This window comes from Doryrhamphus excisus, linkage group LG11, assembly GCF_037039965.1.
Source record: "Doryrhamphus excisus strain RoL-2023G ecotype Guam linkage group LG11, RoL_Dexc_Guam_v1.1, whole genome shotgun sequence".
NCBI classification, from domain to species: domain Eukaryota; kingdom Metazoa; phylum Chordata; class Actinopteri; order Syngnathiformes; family Syngnathidae; genus Doryrhamphus; species Doryrhamphus excisus.
Window position 1 is genome coordinate 10,701,878 of NC_136367.1, and position 22,548 is coordinate 10,724,425.

Consider the following 22,548-nt stretch of genomic DNA (forward strand, 5'->3'; position numbering starts at 1 on the left):
TCGGTAATAATGTCAACATTAGGGTTGTTTTCAGGGGCTTGAACCACAAACACATGAATAAACTTTAAAGGGAACCTATTATGCTCATTTTTTGACCCTTTGTATTGAGTTGTGGACTCCTATAGAGCAGCTACATACAATAAACCACTCGGAAAACTTTCTAGATTTTGCAGAATCTGCACCTATTCTTGTATTTTTTTGTATTTCCTTGGATTTGTGCTTCTAGCCAAAGCCGTCTGTGACGGCTGTGATTGGTCACACTCTCAACCTTCCCAAACTTCTTGACTACTGCGAAAAACATTTTGTAATTTATTGGGTATTTTTTTTAGTGAGTTGATAATAAAGGAATCAAGGAATCACGGGGGTGAGCTGCCCGGCGGGTGTCGGCCGGCCCAGTGGAGCGCCTCACCACTCGCCTGCTCGCCCCCTCCGCTTGCTCATATGCGGGCCTCCTCCCCTCACCCGCTCCTGTGTCTGCCACACTGCTGTAGCCCTGATGCCGTGGTCGAGGGGAGTCTGGGGGTGCTATGCCTTGGCGGTCCGTACCTCCCTGGGCTCGGGGCCTGGTTGTGGGTCTGGGACCCCTGGGTCCCCCGCCCTGTGATGCCCCGGACGCCCCACCCGGGGACGTCCACAGCATGTGCTTGCATGTGTGTGTATTGAATGGATGGGGTGTGCATGTGTTGAGTTTATTTTATGTATTTATTGTTTTAAATACTTAGATAAATAATGATTAGTTTTATTATAATTATATATATATATATATATATATATATATATATATATATGTATGTGTGTGTGTGGGTGCGTATGTGGGTATATGGCCATATAGATATACGGGGGGGGGGGCTCTGCGGGGGTCTGGCGTAGGGCGTTCCATCTCTACCGCCCGGTCCTCCATGGGGCAGTGTTCCCGGGCCTCTTCTGTCCTGGCCTGGGCGGTCCTATGTCGGTGGTCAGGCCTGGGGTTGCCTGGGGCGGGCCTGGTTCTGCTTCCTGGGGGTGTGTGGGGGGCGGGAGGCGGTGCCTCCGGCCGTGGACGGGCTCCCTTCTGGCCGGCGGGGGCGCCCCTGTGCCCACGGGTGTGTGGCCTTCGATGCCCTTCTGCCCTAGTGGGGTATGGTCTCCCGCTGGTCTCGGGGGTGCGGCTCTCCTCCGGCCTGCTGGCGCCCTGTTGCCGGTTGGGATTGCTCCTCCATGGCCTCTTGCTGGTCTCTTCGGGGAGTTGCTTTGGGGGCGGGTCTTGGGGAGTTGGCCCTGGCTTTGCCCACACCCACGGGGCCGGAGAATCTCTGGCGGTGGGGGCTTGACCTGGCTGCGCGGGGCGGGGTTCGCTGGGTGGTAGAAGGCAGTCTCTCTCCTTTTGTCATTCTCAGTGACAATTACACATTCACACACTCGCATTCACATACACAACACACCTCCATATGGGCACTCACAGCACATGGGTGCTTCTCTTATCTACTATCTTATCCCTGATGTTTATATAGTATTTGTATGCTATTATTACAGTAATAATGATGTCAAGCAGTGAGATTTTAATTACTGTAACCGTATGGTTGCAATTGTGTTTACTATCATGGGTCATGTCTTCATCGCTACTATTGCTACTGGTAAGTTGGACTGTTTCATTTCACTGATATCATCTCCATTGTGACCCTTAGCCATCATTGACATTTAACTGTTCTGTTTGTCACTGTTGTTGTTTTGGGAATTCTTGTTGCTGCTGTTTTTGTCTCTCCCTCTACTGACATTTTGTGAGGTTACTCCGGGTGTTCTGATCTTGGGAGTCAGCATAAGCAGTTTCAAGGAGTTAGATTTTTTTCTCCAATTCTACTTCCAATAATGTTTCTTTCTTTTTCTTGTCGGATGAATAGGACCGATGAATAGTTTACCCACAAATGACTACTTTTGCTGTCTCCCAGCTGAGGTTTCTGGTCGATCAGTAAAGTCTAAAAACTTTGTCCACTCTCTCCAAGTATTTTATGGAAATCTTGATCTTTAACTAATGAGGTATTAAATGTCCAGCACTTAGTAGGTGCACTTCTAGTTTGGTTAGTGAAAAGGATAGCGACTGGGCGTGGTCACTAATGGTGATTGGGTGTATGTGAATATTTCATATGTCTGATAAGATTGAGCTACTTGTTGAAACGTAGTCAATACGAGAGCAAGTGTGGCTTCTTTTTAAAATGTTTGAGTTTGGACACGATGGATCTCAGCCTTGTTAGGCTTTTTGGCTCCCAGGCTGTGAAAGCAGTGGATGGGATGTTTTCATTGACATCAGCTGGGAGTTTGAGACCATAAAGGCCCAGAATTCTCTGGAATTCCCACAAAGACAAGATTGTCCCATATGCTCCAGGCCTGGAGGTCTTGGATAGTCTCCGTCATGGATTTAGTCTCTTGGAAGAGTTGCCAAAAGTCCTGGTTAGGAACTTGACCGACTCATGCAGGGCTGCATTCTCCGTGACAAAGGACACAATCTGTTTTTGGCTGAAGTCCAGAGGTTCACGGACTCGACGAGAGCGAGGCGACCGTCCGAGCAAATCAGCCTCTTTTTGATGGAATCAAGGACGTCTCGGATGTCGGTGCTTGGTAGCAAAATTTCTCCAAGCGAGTCCTTACAGCGACAACTTTGCGTTTGTGTCGTGGGTGACTTGCCTATGACTAAGCAATGGTAGCAAGCCGAGTGGTTAGCGCGCAGGCCACACAGCAAAGAGACCCGAGTTCAATTCCACCCTCGGCCATCTCTGTGTGGAGTTTGCATGTTCTCCCCGTGCATGTGTGGGTTTTCTCCGGGTACTCCGGTTTCCTCCCACATTCCAAAAACTAGGTTAATTGCTAAATAAGTAATAAATAAGCTAGGTTAATTGGCCACTCCAAACTGTCCATAGGTATGAATGTGAGTGTGAATGGTTTGTCTATATGTGCCCAGTGATTGGCTGGCCACCAGTCCAGGGTGTACCCCGCCTCTCGCCCCAAGACAGCTGGGATAGGCTCCAGCACCCCCGCCACCCTCGTGAGGATAAGCGGTAGAAAATGAATGAATGTACTGAACATTGTTTTCACATTTAAAAAAAAACTAATTTCCAAGGAGTGGCGGATTTTACTGAGCCGTGGCGTCCCACCACGATCCATTACATGTAGTGGAAACCCTTGATGGACACATGAATGATGGGTACATTCACAAATGGGTATAAATAGGGTATATGGAGACCTGTTATTTTTAAGAGCAATTTTTGCTAAAAGAGACCGAATCCATTTTATGTTCACAAGGTTTTTTTCTGTCTCTTTTGTTTGTTTCATTTATTAAGTTGCTTGCGTGTTTCATTTATTTGATTGAAATTCCAATGTTCAACGTGATTGACTTTTAAGTCACAACAAATCAACTGGATTCAATTACATGTGTTGTCATGGGCAGGGAGGTGTGTGTGTGAAGAAAATCCCAGAGGAGTGCATGTACGTATGTGTATTTGCATGTGTGTGTGTGCGTGTAGCGGGGGGTTTATGTGTTTGTTTTTCTTTTTGTTGATGTGGCAGGGTAGTGTGTTTGGGCTCATTTCATCCTATCACATCGGGGGAGGGGTTGTTATCTGCTGTGTGTGTTTGTATGTGTGAGCATCAAATGCTACATATCAGCAGGCAACTTCTGGCTTGACGTCTTTGCAACTCGTGAGCTTCTTGTTCTTTTCTGCCTGTGTGTGTGTGTGTGTGTGTGCGCAATAAGCAGTCAGTGTTGTTTCCCACTCGATAAGAAGGCCCACTTAAGAGGATGAAGTTTGTGTAAATGGTGAGTTTTTAGTGCTCAGTCCCATGGTGTGTCGTCTGTGTAAATTAAACACATGAGTTGTTTGTGCTCAACAAAAGCTACGTTCCTCAAACAAAGTTCAACGTTACTGCGACGGCGGTTAGCAATTTGCTTTGGCTTTGTGCTCAGTGAGTACTCAGCGTGTGTTGACATAAAAGGGGGCTTCGCAGGATACCCCCCATGTGTGAGAATCTAATCATGTGCAAGTGAGGCGCTAGCTAGGTTAGCATGATTTGTGATCCGATGTAGCTTAAATGCTTTTGCAGACTGAAAAAGAAACTGGAGGACAAACGTGTATGAAAGCGTGTTTGTATGTCTTAAGATCTCATCCCATAATGAGGACAATAGTCACCAAGAAGGGACAGTTAAACAACCACATGTAAACACACCTGTCGTCTTTTCTACCTGAGTAAAAAAACCTCCTGACTCATCATGTCATCACTGCAAACACCAACCGCCTGGTGTGAATCATGGCCCAGCCCATATTTGGCGTGCTACAAAATGGCTAACATAAGCTGTGTCATTAAAGCTCTAAACGGTTAGCATGACTGATTACACGTGTGTCGGTGTATGTTCTGTATGTACTGTATGTACTGTATGTTCTGTATTTGTGTGTGTTAGCTGAAACGTGAAAAGCTTTATTTGAGCCCCCTTTCAGCGTCATCGTCTCTTCCTAGGACTAATGTTACACTTTGCATGGAAATAAATGTGCCTAAGTCCCGTTACTTCCTGTCACATGACACACTTCCACTTCTCCTCCTTGGAAATTGAAATATTTTGTGTTCATCTTTTATCCACTCACAGTTCTCCTAATTATTCCCCAATCCTCCATTGTTGTCTTTTGGCTTGCTGGCTGGATTTTTTCCATTTTTGAGCAACCTTCCTCAACTTCTTTCATCTTCCTTCCTCTCCTCTTCTTCCAACAGTCGTCACGCCTTCTTCTTTCGTTCTTTCTTGTTTTTCTTCCTCTGTCTTTGCCATCTCTTCCTGCAGGCCTCATCGCCGGACTCTATATGGTCATGAAAGCTCTCTCTCACACACAGACACACACAGACACACTCGTTGTGTGACAAAGCCAGCTATGGTTAAGAAGTAACAAATGTTCTGGTACGTCTGCCCTCTAGTGGCCGTTTGTCTTATATTTTGCCAACGCCATGATGTCTTACTAGCAACACACGTACTGGCAGCATTGATTAGCATCCATTTTTAGATGTGATTTGTGAAAGTTATGTAAAGGTTGCATCTTTGCTGGGATAGCATATTAAATAGCATATTAAATAGCATATTAAATAGCCGACTTCTCTCTCACTTGGAGCCCTGCTACTCCCTTTAGCAAGTCGTGCCAGAGCTCCATCAAGCGGTGTACTCTCAAATCCAAAATCTCCTTAAAGAAGCTGTCTCATCCGTTGCGAGTTTGAGGTTGTTGCTGACATTACATGATGCCTCACCGTAACAGGTAACCAGGTAACCAGGTATTATGGTTTGGCTAAAAGAAGTACAATTCCCATGATGCCTGGTGTGCAGTACCAAATAGAAGCTAATATCCTACGTTGTTAGGTCTTTTCCAGTGATGGTGTTTTGATCTGCCAACTCTTAAGTAAGTTTTACTCTTCAAACCGCAGTAGCCGTTGAACTTTGATGAGAAAGTGTCTCACATCTCAACCACCCGAGTAAACATGACTTCACAGTGAGCCTTGTGAGATGTCAGACAGTGACTTCCTTATATGGGCGTGCCTGGGTACAAGATGTACAAGCTGAGTTGGCCGTAGTTTGAATAGATTAAAACAGCCCCTTTTGGAAATCCAAGGAAATAGAGCAGGAATAGGTACAGATTCTGGAAGATTTAGAAAGCCTTCTGTGCAGGTTATTGTGTGTAGCTGCTCTATAGGAGTCCATAACTTGAAAATGAGCATAATAGGTCCCCTTTCAACAAGAAATATCATCACAATCTCATGAAATCCATAATGTAGAATATTCAGTACTTTATAATTTACTAATTTCATTTCATTTCATTATTACATTGTTTTCTATTAATATTATTTATTTTCAGCATTATTATAATAACGGCAATGACGACAAATTATGGTGCATCAAATATTAATTATTAATTGTCGTGTTGTCATCTTGATGTTTTCATGTCTCTTCAAACAAACAGAATTAACAAGCAGATTTCCACAGGGACGACACGTCAACTTCCCATATCAGCGCTCAATGACAAACTGGTCTTCCTGACAAACGTCCAATTAGGCATCGATCCAAAGGTCACAATCTGCTCATCGCCCCATTTTTTCTGATCCGAGTCCCGCACGTCTGAGTTAAGTCAGATTTGTCAAGTCAGCCGTGCAAACAAATGTCTTTCCTGCGTGCGACAAATCCTCTGTAGATTTAAAGGAAAGCTTCACGTTGTTTGGAATTTTGCCCATCCTCCACAATCCTCATGTGGGACATGAACATACGTCTTTCTCTTTTCTGTGTCTTCTAGATATAAAGATATAAAAACAGATAAAAGAGATGTCTGTTTTGTCTGTTTTTCCGTCGTCTGTATGTGTTATTATTTATTCTTGAACTCCGTACAGTAGATCGTAACTCACCTCAAACACACCTGGTCTGCCAGGGAAGGGCAGGGATCGGTGATGCTAACTATTAGCGAGTATTGAGATCTCTCTAGATCGCCATGACAGTTTCAGATCTTTTTAGACTTTTTTGCAGACTAACAAGAAAGCATGTATCGCTCTTCTCAACGAGCAGCTGGCCCTGCTGTGGGACCATCGGTTCCCCCATAGGTCTTGATCGTGTCATAAAAAGAAAGCTGATGTGTATTTCTAAAGTTATTTTACTCTCTTTTTGTCTCCCACAGCATCCATAAAAATGACATGTACATGCGTCATGGTCAATAAAATGCCTCAGATTAGCTCAGATGTGCAAATCTGCTAACATGACGTGGCCTTGGAGAGAACGTGCAGGATGTTCTCACACACGCATTCTTGTTGTGTGCTTGACTCAGCAGGATTGAGTCAAAGGCTGTGATGTCACAGACGCCTGCTTGCATGTTCAAATTTGTCTTTCTGTCAAAGAAGTCAAATGAAGAAGAATGAAAGTATTTTTCTCTTTCCATCAGGTGACATCACACAGAAAGGATATGAGAAGAAGAGGTCCAAGCTGATTGGAGCGTATTTCTCACAAGGCCCAGGTAAAACGTCCTGGTAGCCATGAGGGTTAAATGTGGTGAAATGAAATGTCTAATGTTTTTTCTAACTTCCCCTCAGGCGTGGATCCATCCACAGGCCAGGAGAGAAGAATGCCAACCACTCCGTCCTCGTCCTCTCGCTACCGCCGCCGCTTATCTGGGTCACGGGATGAACGCTACCGCTCAGGTGAGACGCAGGGTGAACCCTGGACGGGGGGTCCCCCATCCTTGGCTGGTCTCACATTTAATCCGTGGACTTGCAAAGATGCGTGGGAAAAGATGGCAAATCCGTTAAAGCTTTTTGCATCAGCTGGGATTTAATCCGGATTATTTCAATTGAAGGTGGAATATTCTCACTTTAAGGTCCAATGTGACGCGACATGTAGTGGCTCAATGTAGCACTCGGTGTATACAATGTGTAGTAATACAGCGTACAGTGTAGCATACAGCGTCACAACAGATACGTATGGGCATCCACCATCTGTAACACATGCTAATGCTAAAGTAGCAAAGCGCCATGACTGATCTCGCATGTTCATGTACAAAAAACAGAAACAAACTAGAGAACACAACAAATTGCGAGGTTGCGCCAAATCTAAAAAAAAAATAAAAAAGGTAGTGGCAAATGTATTTGTGGCGGGCCATGACAAAAGAACGGAACATATGTTTATATTGTGTGATCGTCAACATTCACACAAATCAATCAATAATCCGATGTGACGCATTGATTGGCGTGCTTTCCCAGACGTGCACACCGAGGCGGTACAGGCAGCGCTGGCCAAGCACAGAGAGAGGAAGATGGCGGTGCCCATGCCTTCCAAGCGTCGCTCTCTGGTGGTCCAGAATTCCATGGAGGCCTACACACCACCGGGTACGCCACGCCCTCCACTAATAACCTTTGGTTACCTTCTTCCTTGTGTGTCTAGAAGTCGATGTTCATGAAGACCTTCAATGTTTGTGTTTCTTCCTCAGATACCTCCTCCGGGTCAGAGGGCGAAGGTCATGGCGACGAGGAGGAAGAGGGCGAGGGAGTGGACGGTGAAGAGGAGGATGGGGGCGGTGGTGGTGGCGGAGGAGGAACGTCGTCCAGCCTAGAGGGCGGCATCAGCATGGAGCACTGGATCAGCCGCGCCATCCACGGCACCTCCTCTACCACCAACACCACCTCCTCCACCTCCTCATCCTCCTCCACTCGCAGCGGGAGCAGCGGGGTGGCGCGCGCTCGACTGGCCGAGGTCCTAGCGCAACACGTGCACATCTCGGCCCATCAGCACCACCTGCGCCTCCACCACCAGCACCACCAGCACCACCAGCGCCACAAGGCCGGTAAGAATAAACGTTGCTCCCCCTTGAAGCATCCGGACACTCTGATTGGTCCGTGAATGTGGAAGCACACATCTGCTAGCTTGAATAAATGACGTGTAGACGTGTCCCACTGTTGGAAACTCAACATCATGAACTCTTTCTAGTGGGGGTTGCACACCGAAAAACAAAATGATGACGGACCACTTTAAAGGAAATAGCACAGGCTTCGCACTTTGCACACCCCTGTTTTAGAACCTCGAATTGGTTTGAAGAGATTTACGTTGTGAAGGTTCTTGAATAAGTTCTTTGTGTTGTTAAGACATTCCACCCCAGCGTGACGGAGAAGAGCAATAAAAGTGGAGGAAGAATGAAAGTAAAAAGTCAAATGAATGCGTGGCGTCTGCTCTCTCTTCTGGAGGTTGTCGTCACATGACACATGGAGCTGAAAGCAGATGGTGGTGGAATGTTAGTTCTTCTTCTTCCTCCACGCTGGTCTTTCTAATCTGTCCTCCCATCACAAACACGGCGAGCAAGAATTTCAGCTCAGATGCGTCTGCTGGTTAGGATGGCGAAGGTCAGAGCGGCACATCAGAGCATCAACACCAACCGTCAGGCAGCATTTCGCTCTAACTTGGTGTTCCAAGTGTTTGACTTTTCTATAGGGGGTGCTGAGTGTCCTTCAGTGTTTTGAGTGAAACATCTGGGTAGCGACAGTGCACTCATTTTACCAAACTTGTCATTGTGAACTAATGCACTCAATGGTTATGTTCTCAAGTGCACCAGTTGAGAGTTCTGGACTTCTTGCTTCTTGACATGAGGAACATGCCCAGACCACCTTAGTCTGGTGTGCATTTGGAAAACGTGTGTGACCACAGCATCACCGAGCAATTTGGTGACCTTGTCGTTTTCCTTGGACGCCAACTGCTGTGATGATGTCATCTATGGATCTACTCCTCAGAATCCCGATGAATCACGGAACATATGCTGTAATGCAGCAGGCCATGTGACTTGTAGTGCACATGTTACCCGTTATTGAAGGCTCTTCTGCTTGTCTCTGCACACACACATGCTGTGGTCACGTGTGCACTTCCATACTTAATGTTTTGGTGAGTGTGCAGTGATGGACACGTACCCCCCCCCCCTCCCCCCTCCCCCTCCCCCCCCTCCCCCCCTCCCCCTCCCCCCCCCCCCCCCCCCCCTCAACTAGAGTGGTTGCGATTCACCATTAAAAAGGAAAAGGTAAACATTGTGATCAGCATTTCCGGTAATTGTACGACAGTAATGGACAGCACAACACTGGCAAAGTGTAGTACAAAAGTGTGGTATACAGAGTACACATTATAGTGTATTTTCTGGACTACAAGTCGCTCCGGAGTGTAAGTGGTCAGAGACCAAGAACAGACTGTTAATGGAACACAAATATAGACGGTATGTTCACGTGACATATTAGCAGTTACTTCCGATAACTTTCGCTGAGACAACATAACATAACTAATTGTATCAGCTTGTGATCTGCAGATGCTGTGATGTAAATTTCCAGTGGTACAGGAGTGATAGGAGTAGCAGATGCTGGCACGCAAGCCCTCTTGTGAACACAAACATATATATAAGTCACTACGGAGTATAAGTCACAGTCAAACCATGAAAAAAGTGAGCCCTTTTGAGCCCTGAAAATACGTACTAATGAAGTGTAGAGAAGTACAGAGGACACTATTTATTTACATTTCCTGACAAATAAACCCACAACGCCTTTGTGCTTCAGTCCAGATGTTTCACAGACTCCCAAACGTTAGCATGCGTGTTAGCACACCGTGGTGTCATGATGCAGTCTGTCTGCATCGTCCAGAATCCTGCTCCTTCTCTCTGCTCGTTTCCTTTCTCGAGACAGCCCTTCCTTCGGCGTCTCTCTCTTCATCAGGTAGTCTGTAAGAATAATTGTGTTCTTGTGGAGGGCACGTGTGTCGTTAGAGCCGTGAGAGCCTCACGGGGGGTCTGGAAGCAAACATGAACTCCATCAGTCAGACAACTGGAAGGACTCTGTTGTTTGTTAAATTGAGGACATCCAGAATGTTTCCTTGGCTTTGTCATCAAGGCGAGCAAGCAGCGAGCCTCCTTCAAGGCGCTAACCAGGCTTATTGTCCCCAGAGAACCACTCAGCCCCTCAGCCAGATGTTACCGGCTACACCAACAATGACAGGATCCAGACAGAGAAGACCCCCAGTGACGGCCCCCTGGTCCAGAGACAGACACCAAAGTACGGCAACGCTGAACTGATGGAGACGGGAGACGGTGAGCTTCAGGATTAGTATTTCAACATCTGACTGCGTCGTGTGGTTTGCTCCAAACTTTGCTTGTCCTCAGGTGTTCCAGTCAGCAGCAGAGTTTCAGCCAAAATCCAGCAGCTGGTCAACACCCTGAAGCGACCTAAAAGACCTCCATTGCGAGAGTTTTTTGTTGACGACTTTGAGGAGCTACTGGAGGGTAAGAAAAGGATTTATTCCTCTCTTGTAGATCAAACATTTTCCACCAAGGGCTGAATACTGAAAATGAAAGGAAGCGGTGGGCATTTTTTAAAGCAACCTATGTAAGTCTATTTGATGATATGCAAAGAAAAAACAGCCTGCATCTCTGATTTGTGGTATTGCAGACAAAGCATCTGATGAACTTTTTCTTCCTACATTTGACTTTTTTCTAATCATTTTTTGCAAATATTTCACTTTTTTTTGTAATATCATGTCTTTATTTTCATAACATTTAGACCTTTTTATCACAATACTATAACTTTTACCCATTTTTTCTAAAATTGCAACTGTATTTTCTGTTTTGTTTTATCATTTTAAATGTAAAATGTTATTTAGTCATAAATATTTGTTTCTCTTAATATTATGGCTTTATTCTTTGAATATTTTGTCTATTCTCATAAAATGGCTGCTGTTTGTTCCATTTTTGTGTTTTCTTGTTTAATTGTATTTTTAAAATGTGCCTTATTTTGGACACCCCTGTTCTAGATGTTTATCTTACATATTGTATACAGTCTACAATCAAGAAAGGGAGCAGATCAGGCCCAGTCGGGCCGCCATCTGCCTGCAATGCCTGACAAACAACCAAAATCATGACTTCACCTCCATTTCCTTTTTTGCCCGCAGTCCAGCAGCCTGATCCCAACCTGCCCAAAGCCGAGGGCTCCCAGATGGTGGCCGTGCAAGGGGAGGAGCTGGGCGTGGTCACCAACTGGCCCCCGTGTCTGGAGGCGGCCCTGCAGAGGTGGGGCACCATCTCCCCAAAGGCCCCCTGTCTCACCACCATGGACACCAACGGCAAGCCCCTCTGCCAGCTCACGTATGGTCAGTGACGTCTTTTAGCGCCTCCTCATAACAAACCTTGGGAGCTCCATGTCGGGTGGATCACTCTAAAAGCCCCTAAAATGAGCTGGCTAGGAGCCCTTTCAGGCATGCTTGGAGGAGTTTGGTGTGGAAGAACTACCACAAGTGTCGTGTCAAACTGTATTTACATATGTTCTGCATCTCAAAGTTTCTCCAATCAGTCACGTACACAACGTGACATTGGAGAGTTCACACAAAGGTAACGTTATTCTTTCACAGCGCGCGTGTGTGTGTGTGTGTGTGTGTGTGTGTTTGTGCGTGTGTGCATCTTTGGTTGTGTGGACATTGTCTATCTTCACACACACACTGATAGTGAAGATGGAGGCTGGTGCTGATGATGAAGGGATGTGAGCTCACTAGACTGTGAAATGTTTTCTGGCAGCAGTCAGGAGTTTTTCTCCAGACACCACAACACGGCCACAACATGGTGAGACTGTGTGTGTCTGTGTGTTGTGTGCACGTGTGCCGAATCCAAATCTCCATCTTTCTATCTTCCATTCCTGTCGTGTCGCTGCTCTGACAAGGACAAACGTGTTTTGCTGTTTCATCTCAGCCAGTCAGGCTCCGCCTCTGGACAATTCCTGACACTGAAATCTCCCGCTGTCCCCCAACTCAACTCAACTCGGAACTGTTCTGCTGCCTTACAATAGAAGTTATGCAGGAGCTATCATGAAGTCACAGCTGGGTGCCAACAAAAAAGCCTTTTTGGTTTTTCATACTTCACGTGTGCTAAGAGGAATTTAAAGGGCCAGTTCATCTTTTCTCTGTTGAGCTGCTGTGAAAATGTGGTGTTGTGCTATTGTTATTATTATCACACATTATTGCGTTAACATGAAGTGTTTGTGTGTGTTTGTAGGTAAATTGTGGACCAGAAGTGTGAGGGTAGCGTACAACCTGATGCATAAACTAGGAACCAAACAGGAAGCTGTCGTCAGACCAGGAGACAGAGTGAGTGTGCACGGATGGTGGATATGAGTGAACACGACTTTAACAAGTTCTTTCCACGATGACAAGCGCTCTCCTGTCTTTTCCTGCAGGTGGCGCTGGTCTTCCCAAACAATGACCCAGCTTCCTTCATGGCGGCGTTCTACGGCTGCCTGCTGGCCAATGTGGTCCCGGTGCCCATAGAAGTCCCTCTGACCAGGAAGGTGAGCTCTGACAGGAAGAGGAACATCATCCCGAGTGCCTTCAAACGTGTGACCTGTTCCTGGCAGGACGCCGGCAGTCAGCAGATTGGCTTCCTGTTGGGTAGCTGTGGCGTCAGCGCGGCTCTGACCAGTGACGCCTGCCACAAAGGACTTCCCAAGAGTCCCACTGGGGAGATCCCACAGTTCAAAGGTCACTTCAACCACGCAAAAATAATATGTTAAAAAACACTTAATGTTAAAAAGTACAGTATATTGTAGTTATGTTAGTAAAGGCTGACTGTGGATGTGCAAAGTGTGAGACAGGAAATGATGAAAATTCATAAGAGCAATAAGAAGGGAAAGACATCATCTTCCACATGAATTAATGCACCAACAATGAAGCTACACTGACTGTATGTGTGTGTTATGGAGGTGGAGTGTTGAGTGTAGGGATCGACCAATATGTTTTTTTTGGGGCCGATGCAGATACCGATTTATTTCCATCACCCTTAGCTGATGGCCGATTTTGCTTGGGCCGATATTTGTGGCCGATACTGCTTTTGATCCCTCAATTTACATGAAACCATGATAACAAATATTACAGGTCTCATGTTTAAACAAATATTTATTGAAATGTAAACACTGAACACAGTAGGATTCAGCTTTCTTAAACTACGTGTGTTGCGGGGTCCTTAAAAATTACTGTAAATCATGCGGTGGAAAAATACATCGGCAAACCCACGTGCGTATTCGCCGATACCGATACAAGGAAAAAAACGCAAATACCGGCCTGATATATCGGTCGATCCTTAGTTGAGTGCATCATCAAACCCGTGAAGGCGTCCGTTGGCGTGCGCTAACAACCTGCCTCGTGTGTTTGTGTTTGATTCGTGTCCCTGCATGTCCAGGCTGGCCCAAGCTGCTCTGGATTGTCACAGATTCCAAACACCTATCCAAGCCCCCTCGAGACTGGTTCCCCGATGTCAAGGACGCCAACCAGGAGACGGCCTACATTGAGGTAACACATGTGCTGGACGTCCACTCTTGGGTTCGTCCATCTTGACCGTGTCACATCATAGACCTGGAATGGACTGGTTTTGGTTTGGGTCCTGTCATCGCTGCAAGGGAGGAAGGGTTTTTATTTGAGAGATAGATGAATGAAACAGTCCATAGAACACAGTATACCTACTGGTAGAACACAGTATACCTACTGGTAGAACACAGTATACCTACTGGTAGAACACAATATACCTACTGGTAGAACACAATATACCTACTGGTAGAACACAGTATACCTACTGGTAGAACACAGTATACCTACTGGTAGAACACAGTATACCTACTGCTTGTGTTTATATTAGCAGACTGACTGAGTAACGCGAGTGACAACTCCTGCTCAGTGTGAATAATTGAAGCAGCAGGGCGATCACACAAAAAGACATTTATCTTTCCCATCGAAGATTCCTCTAGACTTGGCGGAGTCTCTCCCGCTCTGCTGAAAATCAACACAAACTGTTGCATTTCATTCCCTGAGGTTACTGAGTGTTAGATGTGTTAATTTCACTCAATGTTGGCATTTGTCAACATACAGTGAAGAAAATAAGTATTTGAACACCCTGCTATTTTGCTATTTCTCCCACTTAGAAATCATGGAGGGGTCTGAAATTTTCATCGTAGGTGCATGTCCACTGTGAGAGAGATAAACTAAAAAGAAAAATCCAGAAATCACAATGCATGATTTTTTAACAATTTATTTGTGTGATACAGCTGCAAATAAGTATTTGAACACCTGAGAAAATGAATGTTAATATTTGGTACAGTAGCCTTTGTTTGCTATTACAGAGGTCAAACGTTTCCTGTAGTTTTTCACCAGGTTTGCACACACTGCAGGAGGGATCTTGGCCCACTCCTCCACACAGATCTTCTCTAGATCAGTCAGGTTTCTGGGCTGTCGCTGAGAAACACGGAGTTTGAGCTCCCTCCAAAGATTTTCGATTGGGTTCAGGTCTGGAGACTGGCTGGGCCATGCTAGAACCTTGATATGCTTCTTACGGAGCCACTCCTTGGTTTTCCTGGCTGTGTGCTTCGGGTCGTTGTCGTGTTGGAAGACCCAGCCACGACCCATCTTCAATGCTCTGACAGAGGGAAGGAGGTTGTTCCCCAAAATCTCACAATACACGGCCCCAGTCATCCTCTCTTTAATGCAGTGCACTCGTCCTGTCCCATGTGCAGAAAAACACCCCCAAAGCATGATGCTACCACCCCCATGCTTCACAGTAGGGATGGTGTTCTTCGGATTGTACTCTTCATTCTTCTTCCTCCAAACACGCTTATTGGAATTATGACCAAAAAGTTCTATTTTGGTCTCATCTGACCATAAAACTTTCTCCCATGACTCCTCTGTATCATCCAAATGGTCATATGCAAACTTAAGACGGGCCTTGACATGTGCTGGTTTAAGCAGGGGAACCTTTCGTGCCATGCATGATTTCACATCATGACGTCTTAGTGTATTACCTACAGTAACCTTGGAAACGGTGGTCCCAGCTCTTTTCAGGTCATTGACCAAGTCCTGTCGTGTAGTTCTGGGCTGATTCCTCACCTTTCTTAGAATCATTGAGACCCCACGAGGTGATATCTTGCATGGGGCTCCACTCCGATTGAGATTGACCGTCATGTTTAGCTTCTTCCATTTTCTAATGATAGCTCCAACAGTGGACCTTTTTTCACCAAGCTGCTTGGTAATTGCTCCGTAGCCCTTTCCAGCCTTGTGGAGGTGTACAATTTTGTCTCTGGTGTCTTTGGACAGCTCTTTGGTCTTCGCCATGTTACAAGTTAAAGTCTTACTGATTGTATGGGGTGGACAGGTGTCTTTATGCAGCTAACGACCTCAAACAGGTGCATCTGATTCAGGATGATACATGGAGTGCAGGTGGACTTCTAATGGGCAGACTAACAGGTCTTTCAGGGTCAGAATTCTAGATGATACACAGGTGTTCAAATACTTATTTGCAGCTGTATCACACAAATAAATTGTTAAAAAATCATGCATTGTGATTTCTGGATTTTTCTTTTTAGTTTATCTCTCTCACAGTGGACATGCACCTACGATGAAAATTTCAGACCCCTCCATGATTTCTAAGTGGGAGAAATAGCAAAATAGCAGGGTGTTCAAATACTTATTTTCTTCACTGTAAGTGTGACGTTGCAGAGGCCGCAATGGAATAACAGTAGAAGAACAACTAAAGGTAAAAATGACTTAGGACGGGCCAGCAAGGCAATCGGGAGGACGCCGCTCATTTATCGCCGTTAATTGGTTTCACATTCGATCGGGATAAGTGATTTTTTTACAAAGTAGATAATGAATAGATTCTTTTTGTACTTAGAGCATAGAAAAACTGACTTTTCAAATATGACAAGACCCCTATGGTCGCTTCTATTATTCTTTGTTTACACTACATTGCGCAACACAGAGGCATTGTGTAGGCAATGGGACCACTGCAGGGACACGAGAGATGGACATCACTTTAAACATAGCAAGCTACCGAGCTAACTAGTTAGCTCCCAGTTTAAAAAGAAAAAAGCAAGAAGCTTCCATATACAGTAAAGTCTCGTTATATCGATATCGGTTATAACGAATTACTACTTATACTATTTTCATTTCAAATTTCTAGTCTTTTATGATATAATTAGTTCCGTTAGTACGATACCCGGTTATTATGATAATTCGGTTACTAGGATGCCCTTTTCATCTCCCGCCAGCCAATTTGGTCTGCTTATATCAATACAAAAGCAGCTTAAATCAATCTTTGCTTAGATTTCAACACCAAAAAAGAACACGGCGAACGGCTGCTTTCAGTCAACTTTATTTTTCACACTTCCACCACCAGAGCGCAGCACACACACCGATTCCCGCACTTCCTGGTTCACAGGTCATGCTCAACCCGCCCCACATACAGTGCATCCGGAAAGTATTCACAGCGCTTCACTTTTTCCACATTTTGTCATGTTACAGCCTCATTCCAAATTGTATTAATTTAATCTCTTACCTCAAAATTCTACACAAAATACTCCATTATGACAATGTGAAAAAGTTTTTTTTTTGACTTTTTTTGAATTTATTAAAAATAGAAAACTAAGAAATCACATTTACATAAGTATTCACAGCCTTTGCCATGAAGCTCAAAATTGAGCTCAGGTGCATCTTTTTTCCACTGATCAAAGGTGGATCAACAAAGTATTAAGCAAAGGCTGTGAATACTTATGTAAATGTGATTTTTTTGTTTTCTGTTTTTAATAAATTCAAAACATGTCAAAAAAACCTTTTTTCACATTGTCATAATGGAGTATTTTGTGTAGAATTTTGAGGTAAGAGATTAATTTAATGGGGCGGGTTGTGGGGCGGGTTGAGCATGACCTGTGAACCAGGAAGTGCAGGAATCGGTGTGTGTGCTGTGCTCTGGTGGTGGAACTGTGAAAAATAAAGTTGACTGGAAGCAGCCGTTCGCCGTGTTCTTTTTTGGTGTTGAAATCATTAAGCAAAGATTGATTTAAGCTGCTCGACATTGTTCTATACTATAGAACAATGAGTGCATTATTGCCCACTTTAAATGCAGTTCGGCGCAGGATCGGATATATGGATAGTCCGGTTATATCGGTATTTTTTCCCACTCCCGAGAACATCGATATAACGAGACTTTACTGTAATTGAAGTGAACCCTTTTTCACTATGTCATGTTGGCCATGCTATAGCTAACTACATGCAGCGTGAAAGCCATCTCATTTTCTATGCCTATCCCAGCTGACTTACACGCTGGTACACGCTGGACTGGTTGCCTGCCAGGGTAATCAGGGTAATCTAACGTAATGTCATGTCTTCTCCGGAGTACCCGGAGAAAACCCACGCATGCACAAGGAGAACATGCAAACTCCACACAGAGATGACCGAGGGTGGAATTGAACTTGGTCTCCTTGCTGTGAGGCCTGCGCGCTAACCACTCTTCCACCGTGCAGCCCAGAACAGCAGTCATTTATTTTTTTAATTAAAAGAGTGATGTTTGAACGGCAATATAGCGAGGGACGAATGTATACTGGAACATGGACCAAGAAGAACTGAATAATCAGAAAGTAGTGGTATACAGAATGTAAACAAATACATTGTAGCCAATATAATAACACATTATAATAGGACTGTGTGCAAATGTAGCTGGCATGGTAACTATGCTTCTTAACATACCTGCTTTGGATAAAAAGACATAACAACTTATGACATGTTTGTGTGTGTCAGTACAAGACGTGCAAAGATGGCGGCGTCCTGGGCGTGACGGTGACGCGTGTCGCCATGCTGAGTCACTGTCAGGCCATCACGCAGGCGTGCACGTACACAGAAGGTAATGCAAACATCAAGCTGGTTTCCTTGGCCCTTGTGGCGCTCACACTGTATTTGTCTTCATCCAGCTGAAACCATCGTCAATGTTCTGGACTTCAAGAAGGACGTTGGGCTATGGCACGCTGTCCTCACTGTGAGACACACACACACACACACACACACAGCTGTGTGTAGGAGCTACGCTAACCAATGAATGTGTGTGTCCTTCAGAGTGTGATGAACATGATGCATGTCATCAGCGTTCCTTACGCCCTCATGAAAGTCAACCCTCTGTCCTGGATACAGAAAGTGTGTCAGTTCAAAGGTAACATAAGGTCACGTAACGTAACGTAATGTAACGTAACTTAACGTACCATAATGTAACGTAATGTAACATTAATTTTGTATAAGTTTAATTTCCTTTCTAATTCCATCATGTCCATGACCATTAAATGCGTTATTATCATTGTCGAAATATGGTCATAAAATACTGACTTGTGACACGACTTGCGTGTCATGTGATGTACGTGTGCAGCCAAGGTGGCGTGCGTGAAGTCACGTGACATGCACTGGGCTCTGGTGGCCCATCGGGACCAGCGTGACATCAACCTGAGCTCTCTGAGAATGTTAGTGGTGGCCGACGGCGCCAATCCTTGTAAGACGCACACACACACATACACACACACTTATCTTTGGCCTCCCAGCAGCATGGTGTGTCTGATGAAGCCCCGCCTCCTCTCCATCTTTCCGTCCCTGTCTCAGGGTCCATCTCGTCATGTGATGCCTTCCTCAACGTATTCCAGACCAAAGGTTTGAAGTCAGAGGTCATCTGTCCCTGCGCCAGTTCCCCCGAGGCGCTGACTGTTGCTATCAGGAGGTACACACACACCCACACACACATGCACACCCACACACACACATGTGTGTCAGTCGTTGGCCAAGTATTTTTAATCAAAGCAAACGTTTCTACCAAGTAACTTTACTGTCGGGGTGTCCAAACTAAGTAGCAACCTAAAAGTACTCTCAGGGGGCTCCGTCTTCTTTGTGACATAAATAATAAATATCATAAAATGAAAAGCACCCTCGGCCATCTCTGTGTGGAGTTTGCATGTTCTTCTCGTGCATGCGTGGGTTTTCTCTGGGTACTCCGGTTTCCTCCCACATTCCAAAAACATGCTAGGTTAATTGGCCACTCCAAATTGTCCATAGGTATGAATGTGAGTGTGAATGGTTGTTTGTCTATATGTGCCCTGTGATTGGCTGGCCACCAGTCCAGGGTGTACCCCGCCTCTCGCCCCAAGAAAGCTGGGATAGGCTCCAGCACCCCCGCCACCCTTGTGAGGATAATCCATAGAAAATGAATAAAATGAAAACAAATAATTCCTATGCAGATTAGTTGATCATCTAATCATCTAATCCTTGCAGCCAACCACGACCAATAGGTTGCCGTCATGTGGGAAACACTGCACAGTGTATTATTGTTTTTAGTATTAGTAGTAGTAGTAGTAGTAGTAGTAGTAGGTGTGTGATAGAAGAGTTTCAGCTAAAATGAAAGGAAAGGTATACAAAACTGTGGTGAGACCAGCCATGTTGTTTGGTCTAGAGACAGTGCCACTAAGGAAAAGACAGGAAGCAGAACTGGAGGTAGCAGAGATGAGGATGCTGAGGTTCTCATTGGGAGTGACCAGGATGGATAGGATCAGTGGCTTAGGGAAGGAGGACATGAGGGAAGGACGGAGGAGATTGGTTTGCTGTTGCGACCCCTGATGGGAAAAGCCCAAAGAGAAAGAAGAAGAAGTAGTAGTAGTAGTTGTTGTTGTAGTAGTTATAGTATCAAGATTTAAACTTTTCTTTTCAACTTTTCATTTCTTTTTTAAAAATAGTGTTTGCATTTTTTTCTGTAATTATTTTTATTTTTAGAAAGTGACGATAAAAAAACAAGCTCTGTGCTGCAAATGGTTCCTGGGTCACACTTTGGACACCCCTTATTTACTGAATTATACACACATCTAATGTCTTACTGCACTTATACAATTCTAAACTTTTTCACGGTGTTATTCTAACATCAGCTAACCTTTCTCCCCTTCATCATCCGTGCTACACAGTATGTGTCAGTAAGGAAGTGCTTTTATTTGCTAGTAAAGCATTCTAAAACGGCTTCAAACCTCATAAACATCATAAAACAGAAGACTTGATACCGAGGTTAAGAGTCGCTAACAAGTCATAAGGTTTGATGTCTGCTAACAAGTCATCTAACTCTAACAATAAGTCTTTCCAAAAATGCTTGGCCTTTTCCACAAAGCCACCTCCAGAACGCTGTAAGGGTTTTAAAGTAGACATGGGCACATCTAACATGCATTTCATCCTCCAGGCCGCTGGGGGAGGGCAGCACACCCCCAGCCCGCGGCATCTTGTCCATGCAGGGTCTGAGTCACGGCGTGATCCGAGTGGACTCGGAGGAGAAGCTGTCGGTGCTCACGCTGCAGGATGTCGGCCACGTCATGCCTGGAGGTGACGCTCAACAAGACAATACTACACCATCACGTTTGTCAGGGTGTGCAATGTGCAGCCCGGGGGCCATGTGCGGATGGCAGCTTGTTTGTTTTATTGGTCTGCCGCATATTCTAAAAGTACAGTAAAACAATGAAACTAGCCTGCAAAAGTTACAGGCTCTTAAGAAATGCACTTCTACCACCTTACCGCCATTTTTTCAGCGTAAAACTGCACCAGATGTTTAGAATTCTACTCTTCTATTAGAACTGCATCAAGTCTTGGTGCTGCTCACTGAAAATAACATAGAAGACCTATAATTACGTCTTTGGGACCGAATGAGATAATAATCATCCTAATAATAACACGGGATAATGTTGTGGCCATACTTACTCTAGCTAAAACTCTGAATCACCGACGTCACTTCCTGTCTGCACTCGGGGTGTGAATCTCAGCACTGAGGACGATTCGATACACATCTCAATGCACTGCCAGCGATACCATACTTTAATGATACATGGAATTTTCTGATGATACCATGCGATATGATATGATGCAATAATCATTTAGTTCAAATCAATGCAATCCGATACAATATGATGCAATTACTTGCGATATGATGCAATTCAATATGATGCAAATAAGCAAAGGGAAAAAATGTAATTCAGTTATAGTCCTACAAAAAGGATTTGGCTTTTATTCCTTATAAGCACTTGGCAGTAAATTTGTTGGTAGACTTGTCCGTGTTATGGTGTCCCCTTTTTAAGGGGGGGTCTGCATGTTTGTCTTGCTGCTGTTGTACGGCTTCTTAACGCGGCATTCTTTTCAAATGACGGACGTTTTGTCGAGCTTCCCGCCGTTCTTTGACATTCCGTAGTGTTTCCAAACATACCATTTAAGCGTTGTGGGGGGGTTAAATATAGAAACTTCCTGGCTGCGGCTTGCTACGAACGTCCATGCTGTTTTACTAGTAGTTGGATGTGCCTCACGGCTTCCGTCCGTAGTCAATACAAAAGGCCAAATAATGATGGTGCGTTCATGGCACCTGGGGAACAGGTTTGTGGTTATTTTACCGATACCCACAAACGCATCGCGATGAATCTAGATTTCACCCCTCAATTGCATCCATACCCAGTGAATGAACCGATGGACTCTCATCGCACGCATGCACATCAATGTATCGATAAATATCGATTATTTTCCACACCCTTAGTCTGCATGTGCAGAAGATATTTGTTTATTTATTGTCTTACGTGTTAAATGGCTTATTTTCTCTGATTTTATCAACTATATTGGGTCAAGGTAACTATAGAGTTGCTATTTCATGTTCATGTTTCATGTTCATACATTCATATTTTAATATTGAAAAGCGTATGTAGAAGGACCTAAATGGTATTTCTATGCTTGGAAATATTTGATTTACAAATAAGGAATCCAACGTTGCATCACTGTATGTACAGAAAGTGGCGTATCTATAATTTATTCAGTATGTGACCCACAGTAGAAAAAGTTTGGACACCCCTGACTTATGTAAGGGCGACCTAAAGTATTGGGACAACAAGAGAAAGTTGGCCAACTTTTATTTGTGGAGTAAAAGCATCCCAATCCATGTATCCATATAACATTACCATGTCAGGTAGGCTATGTCCACACATCTGCAGGCAAAGTTTAAGAACCCCTCCTGTGGTCTTCTGCAGCTGAGATGTGCGTGGTCAAGTTGGACGGCGTTCCTCAGTTATGCCAAACAGACGAGATTGGCGAGCTCTGCGTGTGTACGGCAGCCACAGGGACGTCCTACTACGGCCTGACGGGAATGACCAAGAACAGCTTTGAGGTAGGAACGCCGGTCCTGGAAATGGAAATAGTCCATCCTGACTCACCGT

General features: G+C 44.8%; 1 protein-coding gene across 6 annotated transcripts in view; it reads left to right on the top strand.

Moving 5' to 3' along the window:
- dip2cb (DIP2 acetate--CoA ligase C (putative) b) overlaps positions 1-22,548 on the top strand; it is a 58,534-nt gene that overhangs the window by 21,759 nt on the left and 14,227 nt on the right. For all 6 annotated transcript variants that reach the window (XM_058087117.2, XM_058087192.2, XM_058087361.2 and 3 more), the window contains exons 2-19: positions 6,924-6,995; positions 7,072-7,179; positions 7,738-7,863; positions 7,965-8,318; positions 10,443-10,586; positions 10,659-10,778; positions 11,444-11,641; positions 12,537-12,628; positions 12,718-12,828; positions 12,895-13,018; positions 13,716-13,825; positions 18,095-18,197; positions 18,265-18,329; positions 18,407-18,500; positions 18,711-18,830; positions 18,938-19,052; positions 20,547-20,686; positions 22,363-22,499. In XM_058087117.2, coding sequence (XP_057943100.2) covers positions 6,924-6,995; positions 7,072-7,179; positions 7,738-7,863; positions 7,965-8,318; positions 10,443-10,586; positions 10,659-10,778; positions 11,444-11,641; positions 12,537-12,628; positions 12,718-12,828; positions 12,895-13,018; positions 13,716-13,825; positions 18,095-18,197; positions 18,265-18,329; positions 18,407-18,500; positions 18,711-18,830; positions 18,938-19,052; positions 20,547-20,686; positions 22,363-22,499 — 2,333 coding nt within the window. The remainder of the gene's footprint in view (positions 1-6,923; positions 6,996-7,071; positions 7,180-7,737; positions 7,864-7,964; positions 8,319-10,442; positions 10,587-10,658; positions 10,779-11,443; positions 11,642-12,536; positions 12,629-12,717; positions 12,829-12,894; positions 13,019-13,715; positions 13,826-18,094; positions 18,198-18,264; positions 18,330-18,406; positions 18,501-18,710; positions 18,831-18,937; positions 19,053-20,546; positions 20,687-22,362; positions 22,500-22,548) is intronic.